This window comes from Panthera tigris, chromosome A2, assembly GCF_018350195.1.
Source record: "Panthera tigris isolate Pti1 chromosome A2, P.tigris_Pti1_mat1.1, whole genome shotgun sequence".
Lineage (NCBI taxonomy): Eukaryota > Metazoa > Chordata > Mammalia > Carnivora > Felidae > Panthera > Panthera tigris.
The window spans coordinates 143,549,266-143,573,435 of record NC_056661.1 but is presented as its reverse complement, the minus strand read 5'-3'; the positions used below and the strand labels follow the sequence as shown (position 1 = coordinate 143,573,435).

Sequence of the window (24,170 nt, the reverse complement as noted above, 5' to 3'; positions counted from 1 at the left end):
AGGCTCCAGGCTCTGAGCTGTCAGCACAGAGCCCGACGCGGGGCTCGAACTCACGAACTGTGAGATCATGACCTGAGCTGAAGTCCGACACTTAACCGACTGAGCCACCCAGGCGCCCCTAAGTGAGGATATTCTTAAAGCATCCAGCACAAATGCTTGGAACACAACGGGGTGTCTGGATTTTGAAGGACAGCTTTATGGGTTGCAAGGAGCCTCCTGTTTCATGTTCTCTTGATACTTTTAAATACTAGTATTTATTTTTATTTTGTTTCAGCATTTTTAAAATATTTTATTTTTAAGTCATCTCTACACCCAACGTGGGGCTCAAACTCACAACCCGGAGAGCAAGAACCGCATGCTCTACCAGCAGAGCCAGCGGGCGCCCCTAAATACTAGCATTTTTGGAGGAACACTTGGAGGGATTTAGAGACCCAAGATAATACAAACAGAAGAGCTGGAACTACTTAAATCAGTCGCTGGGACAGTATAATAGGGTCCATAAAGTATCCACAGTGACCACTCTGCTCATTTGTCATCTTCAACACTGGGTTAGCCTTGGCCTGGGCTTTCACATTCCTGAAGCTGCACACTCTGACTTCACTGTTCTCCTTTCATCTCTTACTGGAAAAAAGTTATAATCCACGGCTCACATGCAGTTTAGGCTCAGCATTCTTGCTGGCATACATTTCTGAAACTCTTGAGTATTGGGGGGAGATCAGTTTAAAAAAAAAAAAAAAAGGGTACACACTGATTGACATCCTGCAGTTCACCTGTGAAGTGTTGCCGGCACTCCCGTGTAGCGGTACAACTGTCGAAAGCCACCAGGTTGTAGAGAGGGCAGCAGAGAGACTGGGTACGAGGTCCCTGACAAGCTGTGTAATCTTGGGCAAATTCGGTACTTTTCTGGGCCTTAATTTACCGATCTGTGAAATGGGGACACCCAGAGGATTGTGGTGAGGACTAATGAGATATTACACTTCTACTCACGGCTTAACAAACGCCGTGGTTCTTCCGGCCCGGGGTGCCGTCCTGGGGCAGGCTGCCGCGTACGCGCGCGCGCGCGCGTGCGTGTGTGTGTGTGTGTGTGTGTGTGCACGCGTGTGCGCGCGCGGGGCTTCGGCCCAAGGCTGTGTTTCCCGGGAAAGGAGGGCGTGCGGATGTGTGTGCTGGGCCGCCCAGGGAGTGTGCGGCGGCCGGCGCCGGGCCGAGAGCGAGGCTCCCGCGCTCGCCGCGGCCGATTGGCGGCGCCGGGTGAATGAGCGCGCGTCGGGGCGTCGGGCACAGAGGCGGCGGCGCTGGGCGCTGCGGTGCGCGCCCGCCTGCCGGCCGGGGTAGGGGGCGGGCCGCGGGTGGGAGGGGGAGGGGGAGGGGGAGGGGAGAGGGAGGGAGGGGCGGGATCGAGGGAAGCTGGCGGAGGGAGGGAGGGCGGTCAGAGCGCGGCTGCCGCGGAGCCCGGCGCGGGCGGCTCTGCCGGGGAGCGGGGGGCTCGCAGCCAGGAGGCGGCGCCGCGGGGAGGGAGCGCGGGGCGCAGGGCCGGACCGGGCCGGCCGCGGGGGACCGCGCTGCGGGTCGCCGGCAGGGCCAAGCCGGCCCGGGGGCAGTGTGGCGGCGTAACCGCGGTCGCCGGGACTCGCCGAGGGGGCGTCGGGCGCGACCGAGAGAAGGGGCGAGACTCGGCGGAGCGTTGTCCAGCTGGGCGCCTGGGCCGCCGCGACCTCCGGTTCTCGGGGGACTTGGCAGAGGAGACCCGCCTGCGGGAGGGAGCGAGAGGAACAGGTCGGCGGGTCCGGGCAGGGGGAGAGAGAGGGCGAGAGCAGCGTGAGCGAGAGAGCGAGCGAGCCTTCGAGGGGTGGTGGGTGTGTAGGGGGACGAAGGTGTGCGATGTGTCTGCACGGAGTGTGTGAATGTGTGTGTAGGGGTGTGTGTGCCTCTCTGTGTGACTGTATACACTGTGCGTGTCTGTGAGAGACGTGTGTGTGCGTGTGTGTGTGTGAGAGAGAGAGAGGGAGAGAGAGAGAGGAGGCTGGGAGCTCACAGAGCTTGGGTCTGAACCCGTGTAAGAGGGAGGGGGCTTGGCAGAATCGGATGTGGGTGTGTGCACACGTGTGTGTGCAGGGGTGTGTGAAGGGTGAGTGTGTCACGGGTGCTAGGTGTGGCTGTGTGTGATGTAAGGGGGCCGGGTGCACGTGTATCCCTGGCTCACCCTCCCCTTCCCCCACCAGATGTGTGTTCATGGAGGGGGTATTCAGGGAGGAGGTAGGACGCGGCTGCAGCAGCCCCTTGCGGGGCTTGCCTGCCTGGCCATCTTCCCCGGGAAGCCGGTGCTGGCCAAGCTGCCCCTCCCCCCAAATACTTCTAGGGTTAAGGGGAAGGGAGCAGGCCAAGCCCCAAGAAAGAGGAGAAAGGCCGAAGGGACAGCTTCTGCCAGACCAGGGCACCCTGCCTCTCTGGCGGGAGCCTGGCTGCCTTCTCCACCTCAGCCTGATCGCTGGGCTCTGCGCTTTGCCCCTCCCAGGGCCCTGTGTTCCTTGGGGTCTGAGTGAGAGAGAGTGCCAACATCTCAGGTTGGAGCCCAGGGTGGGGGGTGGGAGCAGCGTGAGGCTTCTCCATGAGTGTTGCTTGTTCACAGTTGTACTAGCAGAAGGGTGCTTGGCACGTAGTAGGCCTCAATAAATATCTGAGGGAGGACAGGAGGCGAGACAGAAGAGAGGGAGGGAAAGGATCTGAGTCGGGAAGTCTGAGTGCCCCCCCCTCAGCTATCAGGGAGGATGAGGGCAGCTGATTGCCTTTAGGCCCCAGCCCCCAGATTGAGCAGGTTGGGGAGCAGGGGTTTTGGGAGAGGGGCTTTAGCTAGAAGAGAAGGGGAACCGCAGGGAAGAGATTTGTTCTGGGCCTGAATGGAGGGAGGAGCTGGCAACTCTCCTTGGGCAGAGCCCTTTGCGTCCTGTCCCCACCACCGGCTTCTCTGTGATCAGCAACCTCTCTCTGGGGCATCTGATCCCAGGCAGCGAGCGCTCATAGCGCCTCTCCTCTCTCCAGGATCTTCAAGCTCAAAAGGTGCTGAAGAACTGAGCCCCCTGCCCACTGAGGCCACCACCCAAGGCCAGGTGGGGCCATGGCAGGGCATGGCTGTCTGGGGCTGTTCTGCTGGGTCCTGCTTGCTGTTCCTGTGGGGCCCCAGCCTGTCTCCTCCGTCTCGGGTGTCCCTCTCACCACTTTGACCCCACCACCTCAGAGTGAGGCCTCTATGCTGTCTCTCAACCTGGGACTTAACTTCAAATTCCACCTTCGGGGACCTGCTGCTGCCTGGGGGATCTCTGTCACAGAGACCCAGCCGCTCTCTCCTGGGCCCAGCCGGGAGCCAGAGGAAGAGGTGGCCAGGGGGCTGAGGACCGACCCCATTTGGGAACTGCTGGTGGGCTCCCTTGGGAACTCCCCCCCGGAGTGGGGCTCTGCTGAAGGCAGCTCTACGCCCTGGGCCTCCTCCCAGTCTCCAGAGTCCACATTCCCCCTCTCTGGGCCCACTGACCGGCCCACTGCTCCCTATCAGCCCGGGATGGGCACTGTCACCTGGGACACCGCTCTGACAGCTACGGCACCTCCATCCAGTCCTCCCAGGCTCCGCCAGAGCGAGCTGGAGCTGAAGTTTGACATGGCACTGAGAGCAGGTGCAGCCCCCACGCTCGGGCATCGAACGCTGCCCCTGCTGCCCAGCCTGCGGGCCAGCCTGGCAGAGATTGCTGGGCGCCTGGGACCCTTTGGTGAGTACCTACCCCATCTGGAGAAGAGCCCCTGCTGGGCAGCCTGGCAGGTAGGAGGAAGCTTCAGCCCGGGCTCCTTTTGCAGGGTTCTTCGGCACTACTCTGTCCCCACTGCGGAACTTCTCAAGCCCAAGCCCTCTAGGCCCCACTCGATCCCCAAGCTCTGCCTCTAGAGTTTCAGATTCTCCAGGTGAGTGTTTATTTTGTTGCAACAAACACTTAGGGAACACTTCTACGTGCCAGGCATCGTGCTAGGGGCCTAATCAGACCTCCCTGTCTTCTTTGACTCTGTGTTGCTTTTCCCCCGGGCCTGGGACACGGGCCACTGCTCCTATGGGGAAATGCCCTCTTTGCCATACTGAGTCTGATTTGGTCCTTGTAGCTTAGCTCCCAGCGTACATGTGGCTACAATTCCTGTTCGGTATACGTTGGCTCCCTTAGGGCAAGATCTGGGGAAGGACAGGATTTTCTCCAAAGCCCCAACTGCCAAGACTGGCTGGCAGGATAGTGCTTGAACCCCACGTGCTCCTTTTGCAGGGTTCTTTGGCACCACTGTGTCCCCACCCCCAACCCCCCTGGAGAGAAAGCTCCCAAGCTCAGGCCCTTTGGACCCAGCTGCTTCCCTAAGGTCTGTCACGGTTGCAACAGCATCACTAGGTAAGTGTCCAGTTCACTTGCACGTGACATTTATTTAGCAGTTACTACATGCTAGCCACTCGTTGGCGTTCTGGGGCTCTTTTATTTCGTTGTCATCATAATCATAATCAGCATTCTCTTCATCGTCACCATGGCGATACGTATTAATGGTCTGAGAACAAGTGTTGCTGGGGACGGTCCCACACAGAGTTAAGTAATGGTCCTCCGGGAGTTTTGCAACCACAGGCAGCGCAGGATGTAGACAAATGTATCAGAGGCAGACAGACACAGGGACTCCTTCATGATTTCCCACAGCCTCAGTACCAACTCCACCCTTCACTCCAGTCTGCCTGGCCTGCCTCTCCCCCCCCCCCCCCCCCCCCAACCTTGGGGCTCTCTCCTTTGCCGTCTGATCTGACATGACATGTTGTCAGATATGGGCAGAACTGGGCCCCTCATTGGGAAGACAGTGAAGAGAAGACCTTCAGCAGACGGACGCCACCCTTATTTAAAGGAGTCTTTCAGAACATGCACCCAGACAAGCTGGTGGTGCAGAGGAAAGACTAGGGGCTCTGGAATCTTGAGACTTGGCTCAGAATCCCAGTTCACTGACCAACTGGCTGGGTGACCTCGGGAAAGTTATTTACTCTTCCTGAGCCTAAATTTGCTCGAGTATCTAGGGCTTAATAATAGTACCTATCTTGTTATTGTGAAGCCTCCAGAGCATGTAAGCTCCTGGCATGAGGCTGGGCATGAAGTTGAAGTTTCTTAAATAGTAGCTGTTAACCTTGGTTCTGCCTTTACTGCATCCCAGATGCACTTCCAGAGCCTACCTCTCTGACCCCGCAACCTTGGCGCCAAGATGTGATGGCCACCATGACCCACAGGGCAGAGAGCACTCTCAGGCTCCGGTAGGTGAGGCCAAGGGAGCCACGAAGAGGGACCCCTAGGCCCAGCCTTGTTCTGCAAAGCATTTACTATAGCTGTGAATCCGCTCAACCCTTCACAGTAGGAACCAGCTCCGCAGTGGAAAGCACTGGTCCCCCAGCTCCTTCCAGTTCCGGACTTAACACAGCACCTGACTGTAGCTCACTCCGGAGCAGTCACTGCATGTGGGCGAGGAGGCTGCTGTCCCCTCCCCATCCAGAGATCTGCTGTGGGGTGGGGGGCAGGCTCTGTGGCCCCGGGGGAAGGATGCTGGCTGGCGGTCTGTCAGCCTCGGTGACAGTGCTGGCCAGGCAGGTTTAATGAGTCTGGACAGTATCAGAGGAAGCGCAGCTCGATGCCCCACCCCCTCCCCCCTCCTTACTGACGGCTGCAGGAACTCAGCCTCTTCCTGGCTAGTTCTCTCAGATAAACCCAGGAGGGCGACAGGCCTCTTGAAGAGAAGGCCAAGGGGCCTTGCTCCTGCCAGCAGTGTATTAGGGGACAAGGGGAGTCCCTGTCTCCTCTGGGATCTTTCTAACCTAGGTGTGGTTAACCTTTGACTCTAGGACCTCTCTTTTGAATTGGGTCCCCTTCACCTTGGACAGAACCAGCAGGCAGCTGGAAGAAGTTGTGCAGGTCATTAACATATCGCAAGACTTTCCTACCAGTTGATAAGTACCCACTGGCCTTAGCCCCCTGAGCACTCGCTCCCCTCCACTCCCCGGACACCCTGGCCGACATCTATTCTGATTGGCTGCCATCTGTACCCTTTACAGTTGTCCAGTATTTCAAATGCCAGTGACCCTTACAAAGAGGATCAATCTTCTATGATCCGAGAGGTGGGGGTGGGGAGAGGAATGGGGCCAGGCCGCTGAATGGACCACAGCTTCTATTGGGAGAGAGAGATTCCCCAGCCCTTTGATCTGGACAGCTGGTAGATAATCAGGCCTGACTTTTCCATAAATCGAGCAGGCCCCTCTCCCTGACTCCATCCCAGCCAGCTGTGACCTTACCAATTACTCACATTGACATCCTATCTCCTTTCTTGCCCCTGAGGTCAAGAGGGGCCACAGGGCCAGAGTGGGACTACCTTGTAAGAGAGGGCTCCTCCAGAGAGGGATCTAGGAAGTCACTATCTTCTGGACTCCTCTGGGGGAGACTGAGGGCTCTTTCTGGGCAAGCCTCAAGTGGGAAAACAGGGGATGAGCTCAAATGGACTCTCCAAAGACAGAAGCTGGGTATTCTCTGCCTGTCCCTGCCTACAACATGGCCCAACCCCGGGTACACAGGGTATGCCCAGTCTCCCAAGGAAGCAATGCTCCTAGTTCAGAACTCCCTCCTCTGACACCTGAGCTACGCCTACACTTTGCCTGTTTTCTGCTTTTGATTTTTTCCTGGCTTCTCAGTAATGTTCAATACTTGCTCTCCTTGCCACAGTGCTTGGGGACAGAGGTGAGAGATGGGGTTTCTTTTGGCCCTTGGGTAAGAAGTGGAGCCTAGAGAAAGGTGAGGTAGGACAGACCTCTGAGAGCTGTACTTGTCTGCACAGCGAGCAAAGAGGAGGCCGTGAGGGGTGCCAGGCTGGCTCAGGCTGTGGGGCTCCCGGGCACAGTCTCACTGCCTTTCTGCAGAGCCTGCTAAAGCCGAGGAAACGCCAAGCGAACTCATCCACTTTCCAGAAGTGGTTGGGCAAGAGCATCCGAGAGGACGAAGGAAGGGGGTTGAAGGAGGAGGTGCAAGTATTTGAACCTGTTCATGTGGGACTGATGCCTACCCCTGATGAGCAAGCCATCCCAGCTGAATGGTTCCCCTTTTAATTCCTGTCTGTGTCTTCATTAGGCACTCAGGGGTGGTCAGTCCATCCAAATGGTGTTCTTCAGATAGGGTTCGCACAGTGAAACGATGTGTTGATGTTTGCTCATTTGACTAACGGTGGTCTTCCTAAGCAAGTTTAGGACGCGCTGAGAGACAGCAGCCTTTCGTTAGTTAAACCAAGAACTAGTTTGAGGCCAGAAATAGTCATACTCCCGTGGACACAAACCGATGACTGATCGGTGATAAACATTAGCTGATAATGATGATACCAACAACGATCACATCTCGAATGCTTGTTATGCACCAGGCACTCGGAGGAGATTTGGACACATCGTCCATTTATCCTCCTAACAGCCTTATGCAATAGGTGCTCTTCCCCAATTCAGACTTGAGGAATGTGATGGAACAGGAACCAGGGCACATACCGCCATTTGCAGTAGGCAGCAAGCTGTGTATATTTAATTTTTGGCTGCTCCCTCTCTGCCCTCCCCAGTTGTCTGATTCTATCTTCCCCTCCTCTCTCTCCAGAGCTGCTTTCTGCCCCCCTCACTCCTTTTCCTTGTCCTCAGGATTGCTGTGTTTTGCATGTTCCCAGCCTGAGCTGGCAGTGCCTGGGGGTGGGAGTGCACCTGGGGTCTTCCTATATTGTACAGCTGGGGCAAGGCTGGAGCACGGCCAGGCTGCTGGGGCAGGGGTCTGGCTGTCAGAAGACCCGCCCTCCCTCATTCTGCATCTGCCTCCTGTGCACCTTCCCCTCCTCACCAGGGTGTCTCCATCCTTCACCACCATGTTTCTCCCTCCATAGTGTTTGCAGCTGCCGTTCTGCTGAGCTTGCTAGGTGGAGTAGGGAGAGGTTCAGCCTGAAGCATCTTCTTTTGCTGCTTGGCCGTGGGAAGAATCCTTGGATCTCTTTCCAACTCTTCTCTTGCTCCAGGAAAGTAAATTAGGGATCTTACTCCTCACCCTCTTTTTCTTGACTTCCCTTTCCCCAGGGAGGGTAGGGAAGGTGTTGGTGCACAGAGTGGGGCTAGGGGCCTAAGTTAGCAAACCCTAGGGCACCTGAGGGGCTCACTCACGAAGATGGCACCTTATGCCACTATGATCTTCCCAGTGGTTCCTTCCTGGGAGTTCAAGGGTAGCCTTGAGACCCCCCGGGGAGTCCATCTCAATGTCACCTATAAAATGGAGAACTGAAGTGGCTTGTATATTAAGAGTCTTAGACCAATGGCTTTGTGATTGAGTCAGGATGGGGACGATGGCCATGAGTAAGCCAAGGGTTGGGGGTGTGGCAGACAGGAAGGCCAGTGGATGGGAAAGGTTGTGTTTTCCTCAGGTGCTGGGGACAGGAATGTCTTACCTCTCCCCCTGCTGCCTGCATGCATATGTGTGTGGGGGCTATTCCTGAAGAGACAGAAAGGGGGGGGGCAGTTGAAAAGGGGCAAGGGAAGCTTCTCTTAGCACCAAGGTGGGAGTTGGGAGTCAGGGGCACAGAATAAGAGATAAGCAAATCAGCGTCATGAAAAAGCTCTGGAATCACGAGAAGAGGCTCAGACTGGTGCTTCAATCTGGATTCTAGTGGCAGCTCTGCCGATTTGTGACCTTGGACAAGTCACTTCGCTTCTCTGTAGAGCCTCGGTGTTTTCATGGGGCAAAAAGAGGATTCATTTATTCAGGGAATATCTGCTCAGTGCCAACTCTGGGCCAGGTACCATTTTAGGCATGGAGATTCAGATGTGAGCAAAGCAAACAAAAATCTTTGTTCTCATCAAGCTTTCTTTCTCGTCAGAGGATTGAACTAGAGGGGGCTTCTCCAGGTCCTTCCAGTAGTAAAGTTCTGTGGCTTCTTAAAAACTCTTTTCAGTAGAATCACAGAGTGATGAAGGGAAACGAACAAAGCAGGGGGCGGGGGTGGGGGGGTGGGTTAGGGATGGGGGGAAGGGGTGAGAGCTGAAAGTGTTGTGTGAGGAGTTTGATGGGGAGGGGAAGGCGAGCAGCTGAGAGGGTGAGCCTTGTATTTCAGACAAGGGTGTCCTAGATGCTATGAGACTCTGACTGGTATACAGGTCACCGGCTGTGGGGAGGGGAGGAGGAGGGCTGCATAATTGTTTCAGACAAACGTTCTTTGCCCACAGACCCCACCAGGCCCACCTCTGGCCCCGATGACCCCTCTCCTGCCAGCCTTGGGAAGCCTTCCGTGCAGCCAGAGTGTGGGCCAGGGTCCTGCATCGTGGGAGAATTGCCTGAACGCGAGGGGCAGCCTCCTGTGGCCCCGAGGGCCCTCTTCTTCCTGACCCTGGAGGCCGACTGGGCAGAGGCCAGAGCTCGCTGGGGGCTGGCCTGGGAGGCCCACGTGTACGGGGTAGGCACGCTCTTCGGCCTAGTGGCCCTGCTGGCGCTGCTGGCCCTAGCCCTTTTGCCCTGGCGCTGCCCGCCAGGCGCCCCCTGCCTGGCGCTGCTGGACCTGCTCCTGCTGTCGGCCGGGACCACGCGGGCCTTCCCGCTCTTCTACGACGCCTATGGGCACCGCGACCGGCTGCCCCCGCTCGCCTGGCTGCTGCTGCAGGACCTTCCGCTGCCCTGCCTGGCCGCCGGCCTGGGCCTGGCCTGCCTGCTGCTGGCCCGGCCGCGCCCGCCGCGGTGTCCCGCCGGGCTGGCCGCGCTCCTGCTCCTGGGGCTGGGGCTGGCGGCCGCCGCCGCCCTCGGGAGCGCGGCCCACCGCCCGCTGCGGCCCCTGCGGCTCGCCTCCCGCGGACTGCACGCCTTCCTCGCCGCCCTCCTTTCTGGGCTCCTGCTGGCGCTCTCCTGCTGGGGGGGAAGGCGGCGGCGGGCCGGAGCGCCCCTGGGAGGGTCTGGTTTCAAGGGCGCCACCCCTCTGCCGCAGGCGCGCAGCCCCTTCGCCCCGCGCGAGTCCTGGCGGCGCGCGGCCCGCACAGCCCCGGTGGCGGGCACGTTCGGGCTGCTGAGCGGAGCCCTGCAGGGCTACGAAGTGCTGCACGCCCTGGGCTATGGCGGCCAACCTGGCCTGGAGGGACCCTGGCCCTGGTGGGCCTTCCAGCTAGGCCTGCGCTTGGGCGAGGTGGGCGTCGCGCTCCCGTTGGCGCTGCTGGGCCTCTACCCGGCGCTCTGCAGCCCCCGTGTGCCGCCGCGCTGCTGGGCCAAGCTCTTCCGCCTGTCCCCGGGCCACGCGGCCCCGCTGCTGCCCGGGGGCTGGGTCACCGGGCCCCCCGACAAGGAGCCCCTGGGTGGCGCCATCGCGCGTGGCGACGCGGAGCTGCTGCAGCTGTGCGCCCTGGCCGGGCCGGGCCCCGACCTCCTACTCCAGGGAGGCGGCTGCCGGGGCTTCGAAGGCGCGGCGGCCAACCCGGCCCCTTCTCCGGCCTCCTCCCCCTGCAGCGATTACACCGTGGATTTCCGCCCGCCCTCCCCAATCAACCTGCGGCGCAGCATTGAGGAGGCCCTCTGCAGCGAGGCCCTGCTCACTCCCGGCCTTTTCCAGGGCCCTGCCTACGGGGAAGCCTTGCCTGGGCTGGGCCTCTACCGCACCGCCTCGTTGGGGGCGAAGACGGGGGCCGGACCCAATGAGAGGTCTGAGGAGGCCCTTGGCTCTCCCGCACCGCAGGAGCTCCCCTCTCCCGGGGCCTGGCCCGCGGGCAGCAGCGCCTCTTCCGGCTCACTGTGCGGACTTTCTAGGGACAGCTCGTCCATGCTGCTATGCTCCAGCCCCGACAGGCCTCCACGCTGTCCGCTGGTCTGCGTCCTCAGTCCCCCGCGGCCCTCGGGAAGCAGCCCTAGCCTCCCGGGCTCAGGCTCTTACCAGGCCCTGTCCCCACCCTCCCGCGACTCCCCAGAGCCTACTCTTGAGCTGCAGGCCGCAGAAGCTTTGCTGCAGGAGCAATTCCTGGACGCCTGCCGACAGATCGACGAGCTGAGCATGGGCAGCGACACCATAGACCTGTGAAGAGGCGCCCCCCCCTAGGTGCACCAGCCTTCGCCCCCTCCTGGCGCCTGCTCTGCCCGAGACCTGCACACTGTAACCCTTCCTCAATCCTGCCTGGCTCAGATACCTCTCCCCGCTTCCTTCTCCATCCAGGGGTCCCTGGGTGGGTGGGTCAGCAGCCAGGCTCTGTTGATTGGGAATTAGTGCCACCTCCTCTGGAGCCCTGGGCTCTGATGCCCTCTGCTGCAATTCTAGGCTGGCAGGGGTCCCACTTTCCTTGGCATTCACCAGCAATAAAGCCCCAAGGTGCTCCACTCCTGACCACCACTCCCCACTCTGGTGCTGAGTGAGAGGGGCTGTCCTCAGAGGACCTCGAGACCGGCTTCAGTCCCCAAACCCACCTCTGCCATACCCAGGAATCCCATTCCTGTATGAGCGAGCCTCCCTGTCCTCCATGTGATCCTTCCCCATAGAAGGGTCCATAGCTCATCTAGGAGACTCTACAGCAGTTGGGTGGGAGGTGAATGCTTTCAGAGTTAATTTATCAATAAAATATTTTCAGAGAAAGGTCTGATCTTCTTGGAAAAGCTTAGATGAGGCAACAGCAGCAGCGGTTCCATCAGTTCGGGAAGAGAAGCAGTGTTGGGGTGGGGTGAGTTCATCTCAGACCCCAGTGACCCTCCTTCCTGACTGCAAGTATTGTCCTGTAGCTGGAATGAGTGAGGGTCCTGGGAGTGACCCCTGGAAGGCCCTCTGACTCTCTGGGAAGTGGCTTGTCAGAGATGAAACCGGCCTTGAGAGGTGAGGCGGGAACTCCACGGTCATTGGTGGAAATGTCTGCATTCCTAGGAGCCTGGCTGCAGGTTGTGGTGGACAGCTGGCTAGGGACCAGTTGGTGGTAAAGTCCTTCACGGAAATGACACGTCAAGGGCTGGATCACTTTGATCTGGGATCCCCAGCCATCTCCCTGCCATGTTACAGACGATTTCTGGATTCACAGAGGAAACTACCTGCTCCACCTACCAATAGGGCCTCTTCAAGGCCGGACTCACAAACCCTCTTCCCTGGCACTCATCTCCCACAGGTGCAGATCCTCCCTGAAGAAAGCCTGCCTTTCCCAAACCCCTGCCCCGTCTTACTCACCAAAGCAGAACTCACCGTGCAGAGACCCTGGCCACCAGGCACTCTGTAACCCCTCCCTTGTTCAGAGCATTTGGCTCTGCGCTCTGCAGAGTGCATTTGTCATTTGGCTAAAATGCAGGAAGTTCGGAGTGGCGCCAAAACAGGGTCGTAAGATTAGGTTTGAAAGTGAAAATCTGCCAGTGCTCTGGCAGACGTCTCGCACATCACACGGAAACCTAGAGGGGCACAACATATCAGGCTTGAAGTGGAAAAACAGGAATGGGAGTGTTTTTTCTTCCAAGTCTGCCCATCAACTCTTGGGAATCCGAGAAGGAAGGCGGGGGGGGGGGGAACCCAGAAGGAAAACAGGGAGGTCCGGAGGGGTGGGCCCTCACCAGACCAGGTCCACGCACTAGTGGAAGAATTAATGCACTGCTCTCCTTGCGCATGAAGATCTGTCTTGCCTGAGGGGCGTGTCCAGGGTCTGGAACCTCAGAGGAAGGAAGAGTCAGTGATGTTTGGGGAGAGTGAGGGTCATAGTAGGGAAGACAATGAGAAGAGGGTGGGGCAGGCACCGTGGGGGATGGAACTAGAGTGGTGTTGACCGTGTCTCCTCCATCATCTGGCTCAACTTGGCTCAGAAATTCTTGCTGCATAGTCACTCTGGGCTGAGGCCCAGAGAACTGCCAGCCTCCTAATTACAGGCATTTCTCACTGCTGTCGTAGCCGCCGTAGCGGACCCAGCATCGGAGCTGCTTTGTCTCATGCAAGGAGTGCTTGCTGCTCGGATAAATTGCTGCCTTTCTTCCCCACTTATGCTCCCATCTGCCTCTGCTCACACTCAACTCTCGGCCACCTCTTCCTCGCCCTAACGCTTGCCAGCCTGCTCATTCACTCTTACCCACCAGGGGACCCCGGAGTTCATGCACACGCGCTCTGATAGAGCAGTCCTAGCCCACATACCCCCAGTCAGTCTGTTGGCCTGTCTATCTGTCTCTCCCCCCTCCATACACCCACTCCTTTTCTGTCTGGAGGCTCTGAATGGGGCTGGTGAGACAAGGAGGAGGGATATAGCTCAGTGTTCACGAGCTCCAACTTCTTTGCTTTTCCTCAGCAAGAATGACCTCAGCCCTTCGACTTTGTATAGAGGCCAATACTTTGGTGAGACAACCCTTCCCTTTTGTCCCATGCCTCAGCCCTTACCCAAAGCAGGTTTCCCAGAGGAGCCCAGGTAGATCCTAATGCGTACACCCCTCAGCTTCAGTTCTCAGCAGTGCAGGGAACTGAGAGACAGACTCACCCTTGTTTACTCAATGTCTTTAAAACATTTTATTGAATGCTTACAACGTGCTAGGTGCTGAAGAGACAGAGGTGAACGAGGTGGACACCAGCCCTGAACTTACGAACCTAAAGGCCTTTGGGGGAAGGCAGACGTTGAAGAACTAATCGTAAGGGCACCTGGGTGGCTCAGTCGGTAGGGCATGTGACTCTTGATCTTGAGATTTTAAGTTCAAGCCCCACGTTGGGTGTAGAGATTACTTAAAAATAAAATATTAAATAAAAGAGCCAACCATATAAATAATTACAATAGCACTAACTACAGCTGTGAGAGGTGCTAAGAACAAGAAGTAAGTGGTATTATATGAAGGTTTGGCTTGCAAGGGGGAAGGGAACCAGAGGGATGGGGCCTGGGAGAGGCTGGCTGGGAGAGAGCACAGCCCAGGCCTTTCTTCCTTCCTTTCCGGGCTCCTGCACAGTGATGGATGAGAGAGAAGCCAACAATTTATTTCCCCTGGAAGCCACATTGCTGATGTGGTGCAGGGCACCACAATTCCTGCTATTTAATAAAGAACCCTGCGTGTGTCCTGGGTAGATGGATGAGCAAATATTCCTGACTGAAGCACCACGTGGCCTCCCAGATGTGAATGGGTAGGAGGGGAGGGGCTGAGGTTGAGGCTGGAAGCCCGAGATGGGGGTGGGGGGGCAGGTCGGAAACTGGGTATCTGAAATCGATGTCCTCCTTTGGGGACAGAGAAGTCCTCCGCATTGTGAGTGGCTGCTGCCCCCTGTTGGGCACAGGCACACAGTTTTGTTTTGTTCTCTAAGGATGGTCTGAGTGAGACAACACTCATTTAAAACAGCACTGTAGGGGGGGCGCCTGGGTGGCTCAGTCGGTTGGGTGCTCTGGGTGGCTCAGTCGGTTGGGTGCCCGCTTCGGCTTGAGTCATGATCCTGCGGTGGTTTGTGGGTTCGTGCCCCGCGTTGAGCTCTGTGCTGACAGCTTGGAGCCTGCTTTGGATTCTGTGTTTCTCTCTTCTCTGTCTCTCAAAAATAAATAAACTTAAAAAAAAATAATAAAATAATAAAACAGCACTGTAGGGGTAGCCCAAAGGGATGATGGAACAGCCCTCTAAGGGTTCTTTACCCTGTGTATACTGCAGCCAGCACTGGGAAGGCTTTCCTATAGCTAGAGCCCTGAAGCTTGCAGTTTAGTTTTTGGGGATAGAATTTTGATTTCTAAAGTGGTGAGTGGGCAGAAGAGGAGGAGAAAAGAAGAGGGAGGAATGTGGAATCCCAAACCAACTTTATTTCAATGACCCACCTTACTTCTTTTGTCTATTTGTTTCTGTTCATCCTGGATAGGATTAACCCCACAGCCTTAAAAATCTGTTTTGTATTTGAGTACTTCGTCTCTTGAGTTACGTGTTTAAAAATAACTGGTATTTTCTTTTGAGCATACACTATTTACTTGGAGCTGGGGCTTCATAAACCTTTTTTTTTTAAATTTTTTTAATGTTTATTTATTTTTGAGACAGAGACAGAGCATGAGCGGGAGAGGGGTAGAGAGACAGAGGGAGACACAGAATCCGAAGCGGGCTCCAGGCTCTGAGCTGTCAGCACAGAGCCCAGTGTGGGGCTTGAACTCAGGAACTGTGAGATCATGACCTGAGCTGAAGTCGGACGCCCAACCGACTGAGCCACCCAGGCGCCCCATAGCTTCATAAATCTAAAGTTAAGTGTTCTCCCCTCCCCCCACCCTGCCATTACCATCAATCAGTCATCCCATCTATCCAAAATGTATTGAAAGCAAACGGGGTTTGAAGAGAAAGGGAAACTTACTTTTCACTGTACTTTTTGAATTTTCTACCTACCGTGTGTTCAGATTATACCACTTAAAAGTAATTACCGAGGGGTGCCTGGGTGGCTCTGCGGGTTAGGCTAAGCGTTCGAATTTGGCTCAGGTCATGATCTCCCAGTTCATGGGTTCCAGCCCCGCATCAGGCTTTCTGCTGTCAGCGCGGAGCCCACTTTGGATCCTCTGTCTCCCCCTCTCTGTCTGCCCCTCCCCCCTCTCAAAAATAAATAAACATTAAAAAATAAAATAAAATAAAAATCATTATTGAAAAAGTGCATTTTCTCAGCTGGATGTCCTGCAGGGTACTGCAGTCTTGCACACAGGTTGGTTCCCGAACCCAGTGAAATGGCAAATAGTCTCTGCCTTCCAGGTTCTAGGGGCACCCAGATCTCCCACTGATCAGTAAGATCCCTCAGACTTGGGTCTGACCCATAAGCTGACCTGAGGGAAGGTCTTCTCCTGTCTCTGGGAGGACCTGCCTTCTGGGTCTATGTGTATGTGTTATGTTTGCTTTGGGTATGTTCCCATGTTACCTTGTAGCGTGCATGCTATGATTTATTTGTAAAGTTTTTAAATGAATGTCTGTCTACCCCTACTAGACTTGATTCTCCATGAGAGCAGGGACTCTCTCTCTCTCTCTCTCTTTTTTTTTTTTAGCTCACCCATTTTATCCTTAGTGCCTGGCACATAGTAGGAGCTCAGTAAATATTTATTGAAAGAATGATTGTGTGCGATCTGTGTGTGTGTGCGCTTTGGCAGCTATATTCTGTTTGTCATTGGCACAGTTATAGTTATCTGTTATAATGTGACAGATGTCTCATATTCTCTGAGAATGAGAATTGTTCGAATAATGTGTTTGATGTGTGCATCTATGTGCATTCTGGTTGCATTTTTTACACATAATCTGGGAGTCTGTGGTGGCACGAAAGAAAGCATTTATTTATTTTTAAATTTTTAATGTTTATTTATTTTTGAGGGAGAGGGAGAGCACAAGCAGGTGAGGGGCGGGACACAGAATCCAAAGCAGGCTCCAGGCTCTGAGCTGTCAGCACAGAGCCCGAAGCGGGGCTCAAACTCACAAACATGAGAGATCATGACCTGAGCTGAAGTCGGATGCTCAACCGACTGAGCCACCCAGGTGCCCCTAAAGAAAGTATTTATTAAATAGCCAATATATGTAAGGCCTCGAGCAAAAAAACGACTTCCTCTGCCTGCCGTGGTACTTTGGGATCCATAATCCTGGAAGTGAGATTTTAAACTGGGTAGGAGAGGGACGCCTGGGTCGCTCAGTCGGTTGAGAGTCAGACTTCAGCTCAGGTCATGATCTCATGGTTTGTGAGTTTGAGCCCCGTGTAGGGCTCTGTGCTGACAGCTCAGAGCCTGGAGCCTGCTTCCTATTCTGTGTCTCCTCTCTCTCTGCCCTCCCATGCTCACACTCTGTCTCTCTCTCTTAAACAACAACAACAACAACAACAAAATAAATAAACTGGGTAGGAGCTAGCGATTCCTGTTCCCTACAGTAGCCCAGGGTGTAGGGGACGGGGCGAAAGTACTGGGACTAGGGGTGGAGACCCGCTCAAGAAGCTCCGCTCCTGGGCGGCACCTTTTTTTTTTTTTTTTTTTTCTTCATTCCGGAACGTTTTTTCTCCCTTCCCACCATGTTTTCCTCCGGACTCTTTTGGATGACGAGCACTTCCGGAATCTCCGGGCAGGTTGGCGTGGTCGGCCTGCTAAAGCCGGCTCCTTGACTCGCGTGCGCGGGCCTGGTTTGCTTGTGGTCTCGCGCGCCTTCGTTTCCCAGCCTCATGGCGGGGCTGACCCTGTTTGTAGGCCGCCTGCCGCCCTCGGCCCGCAGTGAGCAGCTGGAGGAGCTGTTCAGTCAAGTGGGGCCGGTGAAGCAGTGCTTCGTGGTGACTGAGAAAGGTAAGGGGGCGGGGCTGCTGAGGCTAGGGCTGGGGTTCCTGGGAGCGGGATCCCGGCGAGGACATCAGCGAGCCGTAGAATTCTTGACCTGCCCCAATGAGAAGGGAAGGGGGATTGAGCTGCTTTTTTAAACTGACTCGGCTCTGGAAGAGTCCATAGAGGCCCGATTCTGAAAGTCAAGGCATTGCCTTAGGTTTACAAAGCGCTTTCCGTTTATTATGCGCGCTCACACATGCTGTCTCATTTGGTAACAATGTAATAGTTAACTTTTAATGAACCTTGTTGAGAGTCAACTGAGTACCAGGCACGGTGCTGAATTCCACTCGTGTTAATCTCGTTTAATTTTCTCAGTAGTCTTGGGTGGACAGTCTTAACCTCATTTTACAGACAGGAGTCTGGGGCTTGGGGAAATTTGCTAACTTTAAGTTCATACAGCTTGTAAGTAACGGATCCAGAATTTGATCATGAGACCCGAAGCTCCTAACTAGTATGTTATTCATTTACTCATTTATTCAGTAAATATTTTTCGAATGTCTGCTGTGTACTAGGCACTGTTGTAGGTCATTAGGATACATCAGTGCCCCAAAACAAGCCAAAAAACTTGCTCTTAAGTCTTCAAGATGGAGAAGACAGCCATAAACAAATAGGCAAAACATATAGTGATACAGGCGCCTGGGTGGCTCAGTCGGTTAAGCGTCTGACTTTGGTTCAGGTCATGATCTCACTGTTTGAGGGTTCGAGCCCCGAGTTGGGCTCTGTGCTTGGCAGCTCAGAGCTTGGAGCCTGCTTTGGATTCTGTCTCCCTCTCTCTCTGCCTCTGCTTGTGTTGTTTCTCTCAAAAATAAATAAACATTAAAAAAAAAAATATATATATATATATAGTGATAATGGTGGTAAATACGAAGGAGAAAAATAACGATAAGGAGTCTCTGTGTTGGTGAGCATGTGTGGGGGGGGGAGGGTTGGTGGGTGAGAAATGACAGTTATCTATAGATAGAGTAGCCAGGGAAGGCCTGCCTGAGATGAAGGAGTGAACATGTGTCTGTCCGGGAGGAGGAGTCTAGGCAGAGGAAACACTAAGCTCAAGGATACTAAAGAGGACTACTCCTGGTATATTGAAGAAATAGCAAGAGCAGGATGACAGAGTAAGTGAGTGAAGGTAAGAGAATTAGAAGATGAGATTCTAGGGTACCAGATCATGTAGGACCTATTGCAAAGATTTTGGAGGACTTTGGCTTTTACTCTGATACCAGAAACTACTAGTTTTGGATAGGGAGCAGTAACTATGATCTGGCTTACATTTTGAAAGATCCTCTGAGGCCGCCATTGGAGAAAAGGACAAAAGCAGGGAGACCAAACATTAGCCTCTTGCAGTCCAGGTAAGAAATACGGTGTGTTGGACCAGGATGGTAGCAGTGGAGGTGGCAAAAAGTGATTGGAACATGGATATTTTCAAAGGTAGAACCGAGAGGATTTGCTGATGGATGAGATGTGGCGTATGAGAAAAAGAGGAGTTAAGTCTGACTCCCAAGATTTTTGGCTTGAGCCACTGGGGATATTTGCTTATTTGTGGAATACTCCTACATGGCTTATACTCTGTGTGCTGCTCATCGCATCACTAGGAGAAAGGGTTGGCATGTATTGGAAGGAGGAAGAATTGTAAGGGTTTTAATTGTAGAAGCATTCCTTCTTCTTAACCTAGACTTCAGGGGACACTTGATAGGCACCTGATGTTAAATTTCACTCCCTTCTAAGTCATCAGTCAGTCTCTGTAAGTGGCTGCTTCTTTGCCTTGCAGCAGAACAACTGGTGGAAACTGGCGTTTTGAGGATCCCTGTTTCCCCCCGTGGTATCTGAGTATGTGAGTAGACAGGCTAACTTGTGTGCTAATAACCCTCCATCATTAACTTCTGTTCTGTTAGTAACAGAGGTAAGAGTTAGGATTGTTGACATGGCTCTGATTGCTCTACAAGCTATGACACCTGCCTGGTTCTTTGTCATTTTAAGCATAGATATGGGTGAGTGAGAGATGAGAGGGCTCAACAGCAGTGTTTCTTCAACTGCAGATCATTCCTCGTTAGTGGGTCTTGAGTGGGTCAATAATTTTTTTAAATAGAGTGTATCTATCTATACGTGGTAAAGGGTTAGTATTCATAAAACTTTTTTGTTTTTGTTTTTAGGATTTTATTTTTAAGTAATCTCTACACCCAGTGTGGGGCTCCAACTTAACAACCCCAAGATCAAGAGTCACACGCTCCACCAGCTGACCTAGCCAGGCATCCCTTTGGTTTTATATAAAAAAGGCATATGTGTACTGGGTTCTACTCTAAGTTACATTCATTACTGTGGTTGTCAAACTGTCCAGTGCTTGGTGGTTCTGTCCCAGGGAAGAACAGGCCATTGAATGGGAATTCTCTTTTGTGTCCTCAGAATTTAGACAGAGTATAACCTTACCTTGTATTCTGTGTATGTGGTCTAAATCTTAAGAAATACAAAGCTTTATTCCCTGTTTAAAATAGTATGTATTTTTCTGTCCAGATAGGCAAGATGTGTTGGAAAGAGTGTTGTACTTAATGGGATGGGAACAAGGAGTGGGGGTTGGGGGTGGGTGGGACGAGGTCTTAGTAGAGGTGACTTCACCTCTTTAAGATGGGAATAATTTTACAGGATGGTTGTAAAATATGATGCTTTGTGCAAATATGTTGTGAGCACATACTTTTATTTTGGTACTGAACTGCTTTACATTTCAGCTGCTTTGTCTTTGATCAGGAAGAGCCCTGATTTTTCTTGTTCTAATTTTCTGACTTTGAGTGGGCAGGCTTTTGTGAGAAGGAGTCCCAAGAAAAAAGACACCAATCTCCAAATCACAGTATGCTTTCCTAATGCAAAGTGTCAGCTTTAACCAGTATATGTGGATCAACATCCTGTGTTTGAGGGCTTCTACCTTGAAGTAGGTTCGAGTGTAGTTCAAAAAGAAGCAGAGCATGTATTTTTTCTTTGGGTCATAGGCGGACTACTTGGTCTGTCTTTTTCCTTTTTGATGCAGTAAATGACTTAACATTTTAGTACATAAAAATGTTATCAAGAAAAAGCAAACCAGAAAGGGCAAAGGTGGGTTACAGTTTTTATTTGCAACTATTCATCTGGTTGGTCCTAATATTCTTCTCTGTGGCCTTGATATTGGTGGAGTCCCATGGAAAGAACATGGGGCTAGTCATGAGGAATTCACTCAGCTACTAACACCCTGGTGCGTTAGCCAGTTCACTTACTTTCCTCCATCTTAAGTTATTTATTTGGAAAGAAGGGATGATAGTATTCACTTTACCTACCTTAGTGTGGTTCTGAAGATAAAAATGAGTTAAGAGATTTACAGCTAGTTTGAAAAAGGTTAGATTTGATATTGATTGCTAAGGCTTGGTAATAATGGTAATAGTATCTTCAGGCTCCCAAAGCAATGCTTATTGTTTATTGAGGTTCTTTTGTCAGGGCCTCAGGCATTAATTTCTGATCTGCATAATTATATTGTAGTTTTCAAAGCTGCCATACTTCCCTTTCCCACCTTCTCTGGTGATGTTCCATTCTATTTGAGGTTGAGTTCTTCACTGGGGATGTAATAGATATCATGGGCCCTCCATATTCTCAAGATGGTCAGAAAAGGAAGAAGAAGAGAGGCTAACAGTGAAGGCACCAAATTAGAAGAGGAAGCCTGACAATTTCTGAGCAAAGTGGGGAAGGGGCCACGGATGCCAATCTCATTTTTGTCCCTCCTGAGAATTTTGGCAAACTAATAAATGGGATGGCCTGACAGTATCTGCTAGTTTAGGGCATTCCCAATTTAATGGTTTAGGGCTCTTGGCTTACAGTTCTGTCCCTTTCCCCTACTGTTCAGGAAGTAAGGCATGTCGAGGCTTTGGCTATGTCACTTTTTCTATGCTGGAAGATGTTCAGAGGGCCCTCAAGGAGATTACCACCTTTGAAGGCTGTAAGATCAACGTGACTGTTGCCAAGAAGAAACTGAGGAAGAAGTCCAAGGAAAAGGGGGAAAATGGTGAGTTTCTAGTAACTTAAAGGAATTTTCCCTTAGGGTGAGGAAGAAGAGGTGGGTGGTTGGGGGGATATCTTCTGCTTTGAAAGCTTCCTAAATTTCCCTTTGATGTCCAAAATCATCTAATATATTTTATTGCTCATTTTTGTCTTTTATTTAACTCTAACTTTGGAAATCTGGTGGTCCTGGGTGTTGCCATACTTAGTCCTGTGGGAAATGTCATCTTTTGCTAATAGCTTCTTTCCTGTGATGTTCTGGGCCTAGAGATGAGTGGTTTGGGATCACAGACTTATTCTGTTGCCTCTTATTTTTTAGAAAAGTCAGAGTCCACAAAGAAGGAGCTGAAGCCAAAAAAACCCAAAGTAGCTGATAAGAAAGCCAGGTTAATTATTCGGAACCTAAGCTTTAAGGTGAGTGACAGAGAAAACTAACACTACCTGTTCTGGAGGCTGTTGGTGCTCATTGGTTGAACTCTTCACCAGGATGGTCTAATTGGACATAATTCCTTCTGGGAATGAATCGTAGCCTTGTTGAATACAGAAAATGGGCCTGTATAAATAAGGACTAATTAAGGATAGTAAGTGTGAAGATGCCTTCCTTTTGGGACACTACTGCTGAGATAGGGAGGAGGGAGGAAGAGCTCTTTGATATCTGTCCTCTTTGTCTATTAGGTACAAAGCAAGATGGCTTCTGTTCAGAGATGTTTTATGTCCTAGTCTCAAAAGTAAAAGAGTAAAAATATTCAAGCTCTTTGTCATGGACTAATTTAATGGTTGATGTTTCATGTTTATTTTCTGTGATAATATCTCTTTTTCTTCACTTTTGGTGTCAGTGTTCAGAAGATGACCTGAGAACGGTGTTTGCTCAATATGGAGCTGTCCTGGAAGTAAGCATCCCCAGGAAGCCAGGTACTAGCACGCCATCATTTGTTGTGAGTTAGATTAAGATGACGTAACGTAATGGTCTTTTTCCATTTCACCCTTGAACTAACCACTATTTGAAATAGAAATACAAGGTTCACGTCATACTCTCTGTGAGCCCCAGATGATAGGAGATATATATATATGTATATATATATATATATATATATATAGTATCAGGCACCGTGCTTGACACAGCAAAAACTCAAAAATAGTGCTTATTTCCTGGATGGGATTTTTAGTTAGATTAGAACTGGTTTTAGAAGACAAGTTATAGTTTAGGGAAATGCATGGCTCTCCCCAAGCTTGAGCCAGGGTATACTCAGCAGGAGGACATTAGCTATTGCTTCGGGGCTGACTGGTTGGCAGGACTTGGGCCATCTTTCCAGCCCTGGTTGCTGTAGTGTCCTTCCTGGTGTTTGTTGGCTCCTCACCTGCTGCCTCTAACTTCTTTGTACATCTGCACACAGATGGAAAGATGCGTGGTTTTGCTTTTGTCCAGTTCAAAAACCTCCTAGAAGCAGGAAAAGCTCTCAAAAGCATGAACATGAAAGAGATAAAAGGTAAGTTTTTTATACCCATACCGTTCACCCAGATATTTCTGGTGTTTGGGTGGAATTAGCACAGTAACCCACTTTCTACATTTTCAAAAGGTGTTTGATTTGTTGAGAGTCTTACTGCTAATATAGAAGCTGTTTTGGTGAAATATTCCTAGTGCTTGATCTTAGGGTTCAACTTGAAAGAACCCATGACATTATTCACTTGTCTTTATTTGGTTATGAGTGTGCATTTAAATCCTTAATGGAAAAAATGTCCCTGAAATAATCACTGATAGATGCTGGTTGCTGTCTAGGGGATGTGGGATTTGCAGATTTCTCCCTCTGTGTCATGATCACTATTCAGCAGCTGTGGGCTGTTAAACAGACTGTGAGGCCACTCGGGGTGTTCATTTACCAGGTACTAAAGAAGGGCTTGGCTTAGAGACTTGGTAACTTTCTGTTAAGCTTGTGCTTTGGGTATCTTTCACCCAAAATTCTGACAGACTTGGTAACTTCTGTGTAGATTGCAGATTATTCCAGATATTTGTTTTGCCTCTTGCTTAGTCTAACTGGAAACTTGTCTAACTGTAAGCACTGTTCCCATTCTTTCTTTCTTTACTTTTTTACTCTCTCATCCCAGGTGCAGTGGTTGTATAGAAAGGTGAAATAACTGCTTATTGATAAAAAGCTTAAAGTTTAGGGGCACCTGGGTGGCTCAGTCAGTTAAATGTCTGACTTCAGCTCAGGTCATCATCGCATAGTTCTTGAGTTTGAGCCCCGCATTGGGCTCTGTGCTGACAGCTCAGAGCCTGCAGCCTGCTTCGGATTCTGTGTCTCCCTCTCTGGTCCTCCCCTGCTTGTACTCTTATGTTTCTTTTTCTCAAAAATAAACAAACATCACAAAAAAAATAAAAGCTTGAGGTTTAAAAAGGATAGGCTACTCTGAGCTTTATTTTAGGACGAACATTCTCTGAATCAGCAGTTTCTTTGTCTGTTTTGGTTCCATCTTTCTGACTGGTTGGCAGGACTTGGGCCATCTTTGGTGATGTCTTTGATGAATAGGAAGTCATTTATAAGAGATGTTAAAAAGAGGAAGACCTTTCTGACGCTACTTTTCTGTCTGACAGGGCGGACAGTGGCTGTGGATTGGGCCGTGGCAAAGGATAAATATAAAAATACACAGTCTGCCTCTGCACCAGGTAAGATGGAGTGGTGGTGGGCAGGAGGGATTGTATGTCCTGAGGTGAGTATGGAAACAACTCTACCTACAGTAAAATTATAAGGGAACCTGCTAGTCTGTCAGAATTTTGGGTGAAAGATACCAAAAGCACAAGATTAACGGAAAGAATGAGACTGAGGATTAAGAAAAACTCTGAATTCTACAGGCTCAGAAATGAGCGTAGAGCTGT

General features: G+C 52.0%; 2 protein-coding genes across 3 annotated transcripts in view; both read left to right on the top strand.

The window, feature by feature from the left end:
- The first annotated feature begins 1,710 nt into the window (after positions 1 to 1,710).
- PRRT4 (proline rich transmembrane protein 4) lies at positions 1,711 to 11,552 on the top strand. Its single transcript, XM_042977418.1, has 5 exons — positions 1,711 to 1,776; positions 3,040 to 3,761; positions 3,847 to 3,951; positions 4,299 to 4,418; positions 9,272 to 11,552. The coding sequence occupies exons 2-5, from the start codon at positions 3,116 to 3,118 to the stop codon at positions 11,095 to 11,097; spliced, it is 2,697 nt and encodes an 898-aa protein (XP_042833352.1). The 5' UTR covers positions 1,711 to 1,776; positions 3,040 to 3,115; the 3' UTR covers positions 11,098 to 11,552.
- A 5,495-nt stretch (positions 11,553 to 17,047) lies between these two features.
- The window catches only part of RBM28 (RNA binding motif protein 28), a 29,240-nt gene continuing 22,117 nt past the window's right edge, over positions 17,048 to 24,170 (top strand). For both annotated transcript variants that reach the window (XM_007078050.3, XM_042971593.1), the window contains exons 1-6: positions 17,048 to 17,257; positions 21,147 to 21,305; positions 21,618 to 21,712; positions 22,135 to 22,210; positions 22,693 to 22,785; positions 23,889 to 23,960. In XM_007078050.3, coding sequence (XP_007078112.2) covers positions 17,140 to 17,257; positions 21,147 to 21,305; positions 21,618 to 21,712; positions 22,135 to 22,210; positions 22,693 to 22,785; positions 23,889 to 23,960 — 613 coding nt within the window. In that variant the 5' untranslated portion in view covers positions 17,048 to 17,139. The remainder of the gene's footprint in view (positions 17,258 to 21,146; positions 21,306 to 21,617; positions 21,713 to 22,134; positions 22,211 to 22,692; positions 22,786 to 23,888; positions 23,961 to 24,170) is intronic.